The sequence below is a fragment of the Limulus polyphemus genome, unplaced genomic scaffold (genome assembly GCF_000517525.1).
Source record: "Limulus polyphemus unplaced genomic scaffold, Limulus_polyphemus-2.1.2 Scaffold2710, whole genome shotgun sequence".
Lineage (NCBI taxonomy): Eukaryota > Metazoa > Arthropoda > Merostomata > Xiphosura > Limulidae > Limulus > Limulus polyphemus.
This window is the reverse complement of record NW_013668320.1, coordinates 88,640-94,430: the sequence shown is the minus strand read 5'-3', so window position 1 is coordinate 94,430 and position 5,791 is coordinate 88,640. Positions and strand designations below refer to the sequence as shown.

The following is a 5,791-nucleotide window of genomic DNA, read 5'->3' as shown; positions in this document are numbered from 1 at the left end:
AAAGTTGATTAATTAGATCACTTGCGGTGCTGGGTATGTTAGGCTAAAGTTGATTAATTAGATCACTTGCGGTGCTGGGTATGTTAGGCTAAAGTTGATTAATTAGATCACTTGCGGTACTGGGTATGTTAGGCTAAAGTTGATTAATCAGGTCACTTGCGGTACCTGGTATGTTAGGCTAAAGTTGATTAATTAGATCACTTGCGGTACTGGGTATGTTAGGCTAAAGTTGATTAATCAGGTCACTTGCGGTACTGGGTATGTTATATCAAAGCTAGCTAAGCTTAAAAGTCGAACTTCAGTAAATTTTGTTTATTTGTTTCAAGGAAGGACTTCGGTAAATTTTGTCATCATAAATTTTAGTTAATTATTTTATAATTCACCCATTATTTGTATATTATATATGTGGAGACATGTATGTATATGTGTCTATTTATATCTTTGTGTTCAGTGTTAGTATATTTCGACTTGTACGAGTCCAAATGTTTATCGAAATAGTAAATAAAGCTTTCAAACTCATTCCAAGTAATAATTAAATATAAATTCATTGGTTATCATTTTCGTTACCCGAGTCATTATCAGTGTGGAAATAATTACATGACCATTTTTATGGTGTATTTTATATAGTTGTAGCTCGGCAGTGGGTCGGAACGGTGGTCCTCAACTTCTTACTCTGGGACACGGTTGTGTTTATGTTGGAGTTGTTATCCACGAACTGATGCACGCTGTGGGGTTTTGGCACGAACAAAGTAGAGCAGACAGAGATGAATACGTGACAATATTGTGGAATAACATACAAGAAGGTAAGATACAGAAATGAATACGTGATGACATTGTAAAACAACACCAAAGAAGGTAAGGAACATATATGAATACGTGATGATCTTGTAGAACAATACCCAAGAGGGTAAGATAGCAGAGGTTAATACGTGATGACTTTGTAAAACAACATCAAAGAAGGTAAGGAACAGATATGAATACGTGATGATCTTGTAGAACAACACCCAAGAGGGTAAGATACAGAGGTTAATACGTGATGACTTTGTAAAACAACATCAAAGAAGGTAAGAAACAGATATGAATACGTGATGATCTTGTAAAACAATACCCAAGAGGGTAAAATACAGAGGCTAATACGTGATGAACTTGTAAAACAACACCAAAGAAGGTAAGGAACAGAGATGAATACACGATCACCTTGTGGAACAACACCCAAGAAGGTAAGGAACAGAGATGAATACGTGATCACCTTGTAAAACAATAGCAAAGAAAGTAAAGAACAGAGATGAATACATGACCACATTGTGGAACAACACCCAAGAAGGTAAGATACGGAGGTTAATACGTGATCACCTTGTGGAACAACACCCAAGAATGTAAGAGGTTAATACGTGATCACCTTGTGGAACAACATCCAAGAATGTAAGATGCAGAGGTTAATACGTGATGACCTTGTAAAACAACACCAAAGAATGTAAGGAACAGAGATGAATACGTGATCACCTTGTGGAACAATATCCAAGAAAGTAGGATACAGAGTTGAATACGTGATTATCTTATATTCAAAAACGTAAGATTTTTGGAATGTCTTTACATGTACAATACCTAAAACAATCTCTCTCTCTATCAAAGAAACGAAGACTAAATAAAAAGTTTCCTTATTTTAATTTTTCGTTAAGTATGTTTAGGGGAAACTTTATCTAAATATACATCAACACCACAATCTATTTCTGTTACTTTGAGTAATATGTTTGTTGATAAATTTAACTCTGTCATAAACTGCTAAGCGGGTTGGTTTTCTTTTGTCATTTTAGTCGATACTAACTGCGGAAACCAGTCCATGATGCTACTTATATTAAACATAATTCATGGTGATTACATTAACCTTGACAGTGATTACTTTTAGTTTTTTTGTTTTTTTTTTTAGCTTTAAAGGATTTACCTATTACTGTTCTTGCTAGGCATGGCGTACAACTTTGCCAAGTATACGTTGCAAAAAATTCAACACCTAGGCGAACCTTACGACTATGCGTCTGTAATGCATTACGGTGAATATGCTTTCTCAAAAAGTCGAAGTCAACCAACCATCAAACCTTTAAGACCCGGAGTGCAAATTGGACAAAGAAATGGTTTTAGTAACACAGACATACGGAAAATCAATAAACTTTATAAATGTGGAGTAACAGAAGTAACAACAACAACCAAGATGTTTTCTACAACAGTTGCACCAGGTAAGATATTTTTCTTCGTTTTTTTTTTTTACTTTCAAAGTTTTGATATCATTCAATTATAGATTGATGATTTTCATATATCCAAACGATTCTGTGTTTTAATAAATCTTATGAAGTCCTTGTTCTGTGATGGGCAAATACTTTCAGAGTCCAATGAAATTATATTAATCATTCAAAATTTGTGATAAAAAGTCAGTAAACCAGACCTAAAAGTAACCTATAAGTTGTTGACTATGATGGCTATCCGCTGCGTCCACCGAGGGGAATCGAACCCCTGATTTTAGCAGTGTAAATCCGAAGACTTACCGCTGTCCCACCGTGGGACAATTCTATAAGACTGACTAGAAGTACACGATGACATAATTCATTAGAAAATTAAAACCTGCATTGATTAGAATTAGAATGTACAAAATTATCAGTTGTGTACTCTTGTTGTTAAAGCTATTTTTCACCGTATTTCCAATGTTATCTCAGAAGGATCGGCTATATTAGGTTATTCCTAATCAATTTACCAAGCTACTATATAAAATAAAATAATTTTCATTTTGGAAAAAAATATTACAAGTATGATTATCCAATTAATTTTTAAATATAATAATATTTATGGAAATTGAATATAAAGAAAAATTAGTCATTATTTACAAAACACAAAAACTGTAGTCTTTTTCTTAAATCCACACAGCTCACCAATATACGCAAAGTATTTTCATTAGTGCATCTCCAAAAGCAAAAGTTAAGAAAGGTTTAAAAGAAAACCAAAAAGAGACTTAACCAAACTAGCCGTCACGCCAGATAATTATATTCATTATTTCTATAGTACTTCAACGTTGCTCTTAATTTGCTATTCGTCTTTAAATGTTGAATTTATGGGCTTATATAGCTTATATATAACTTCAGTACAGTTAACAGTGTTAGGTTTATAAATAAAATGATAGCCAAACTTCATCAGGGATAATGGTGTTGTGCTTAGGTATAAAAATAAATTAAAAAATAGAAAACAACTCTATCACAGTTGACTGTGTTAAGTTTAAGTTATTTAAGTACAAGAAAAACAAAGTATTATGATATTTAGCGCTGAATCATCCATATTATTAAAGTATGTTAGCAGATTTTACAGATGTATTGTTAATGAGGTTATGTTAGCAGACTCTACAGATATATATTTAATGAGGTTATTTTAGCAGATTCTACAGATATATTGTTAATGAGATTATGTTAGCAGACTCTACAGATGCATAGTTAATGAGGTTATTTTAGCAGATTTTACAGATGCATTGTTAATGAGATTATGTGAGCAGATTCTACAGATGCATAGTTAATAAAGTTATGTTAGCAGATTCTACAGATGTAAAGTTAATGAGGTTATTTTAGCAGATTCTACAGATGTATTGTTAATGAAATTATGTGAGCAGATTCTACAGATATATATTTAATGAAGTTATATTTGCAGACTCTAGAGATGTATAGTTAATAAAGTTATGTTAGCAGATTCTACAGACACATAATTAATGAGTCGTGTGTTCGATAACACTACCGCTAACTTTTGTATTACTCTTGTCTGGCCGAATATTGGTTTTGGTCGTTACTGTTACAGTACACTTACGGTCACAAAGAGCGGAGCGCATTTTTGAGCCAAAAGGACGCAAACTATGAACTCCCGAATTCACAGTCCTAACGCTCTAACCGCTTGGCAAACTCAACCCAAAGTGTCTTTCAATCTTGAAAATATATTTCTTAACTGAACTAACTGCAATTCTGAAAATCTGCTAACAAAACTTTATTAACTATACATCTCTAGAGTCTGCAAATATAACCTTTCCTCTAACTTATCTCTTTAGAAAAATCATTCAAACTAAACTTAGTATTAACTCTTATTCACAGGTACTACTCTCGATCTGCTCGGATTACATCTCTATTCATAACGAAATAACTTTCTTTCAGAACACCTTATGAAAAAATGAGTATCCTTCATCCTTTCTAGAAAACTTAACACGTAACCTTCTTAGTAAGACAAGAACTCTACCGAATAATATCCAATCATATTCCAAATTCCCTCTAGCTCTTGTTATTCTTTTCCTTGGAAAACAAAGTTTTAATGTTTAAACCCAACTCCACAAGCTACTCAGGTCCTTCTACCACCAGATTAAACTACGTATTGTCTTCAAATCGTCACTTCGTATCAGTAGCTTTTTTAAAACTAAAGACATTTCACCTTCACTCTTACGTTCAAAGGTCGTATATAAATATACATGTGGTAGCTGTAAAGTCACGTACATAGGAAAAACTTCTCGCGCCTTGGAACATATGAGAGTTTCTAACAGAACTGGACTTCAAACTCAACCTAACTCTCCAATATATTCTCACAACGAAACGTCATCGTACCCCATTTCCTTGAAAGGCTTTTCAATTTTAACTTCTGGATGTAATGATCACGAACTGTTGATGAAAGAAAGTCTAGATATTATGAACGAAAACCCAAACATTAATACAAAATCTAAACTCGTTCCCCCTTGCTTTATTCAAATAACTCTCAATCTCTTTTTTTTCAGTTGATTTTTTATTGTATTTCTAACACTATTCATTGTATTTTTACATTAGAAATTGTTCTAAAGATTGTTCAATTTGTCATTTTTATAGATTTGCCGAAGATGGAATATGTGTAATTCCGAAACGTTCATTAAAGATGTTTATAATTGTTGCCGTTGCTCTACTATTCATAATAAACAATTTAATTGCATTAAATGGAATATATCTATGGTATGAAATATTTTAATCACTCTGTTTCTTACGATATCTCTCAGTGGTTGGATGTGCGGACAAAAACCAAAACTGTGAATTTTGGGCGAGACAGGGAGAGTGTCAGAGAAACCCACTTTGGATGATGGAAAACTGCAAGAAGTCGTGTAAACAATGTAGTAAGTGTTAATAATATAAGTGATGGTTGATAAAACAAAATACGCTGCCTAGTTAACTAATGAATGAATATCTGTTGTAAAATTATTATCAATGCTATAAGTGTAACTACTAGTTTGGCCGCCAATTTTGATTTCATTTCTTTAAGTCGCACACTGAATAATTGTTTGGCCGCACCTTTTTTTCACACCTAAGATGTTTTTGATTAGATATCATGACTTTATGGCAATTCACATTAACAAACCACAGCAAGTAAGAAAGTGACACTCGATTGTAACCACATTAGCTTTAGAAGGTTACTTACAGGATCAAGCTAAGCACTTGGTAACTTTTTCATCAGCGATTATGTCTAATACTTTCACGTAGAAGGATATGTAGGAAAAGTCTCAAACTATCTTTTCTTTACAGAGCGTCTTAAGATTGATATCTAATCAAAAACACCTTAGGTGTGAAAAAAGGTGTGTCCAAAAAAGGATTGACTGTGCGACTTAAAGGAATGAAATCAAAACTGACGGCCAAACTGGTAGCTACACTCAATCCTTTTTCACACCTAAGGTGTTTTTGATCAGATACCATGACTTTTGTCAATACACATTAACAAACCACAGCAAGTAAGAAAGTGACACTCGATTGTAACCCACATTAGC

The 5,791-nt window shown here is 33.2% G+C and overlaps 1 protein-coding gene across 1 annotated transcript in view; it reads left to right on the top strand.

Moving 5' to 3' along the window:
• LOC106467699 (zinc metalloproteinase nas-13-like) overlaps positions 1-5,791 on the top strand; it is a 12,095-nt gene that overhangs the window by 3,607 nt on the left and 2,697 nt on the right. Inside the window, exons 2-4 of the mRNA XM_022395898.1 lie at positions 628-803; positions 1,962-2,231; positions 5,015-5,146. Of these exons, the coding sequence (XP_022251606.1) occupies positions 628-803; positions 1,962-2,231; positions 5,015-5,146 (578 nt within the window). The remainder of the gene's footprint in view (positions 1-627; positions 804-1,961; positions 2,232-5,014; positions 5,147-5,791) is intronic.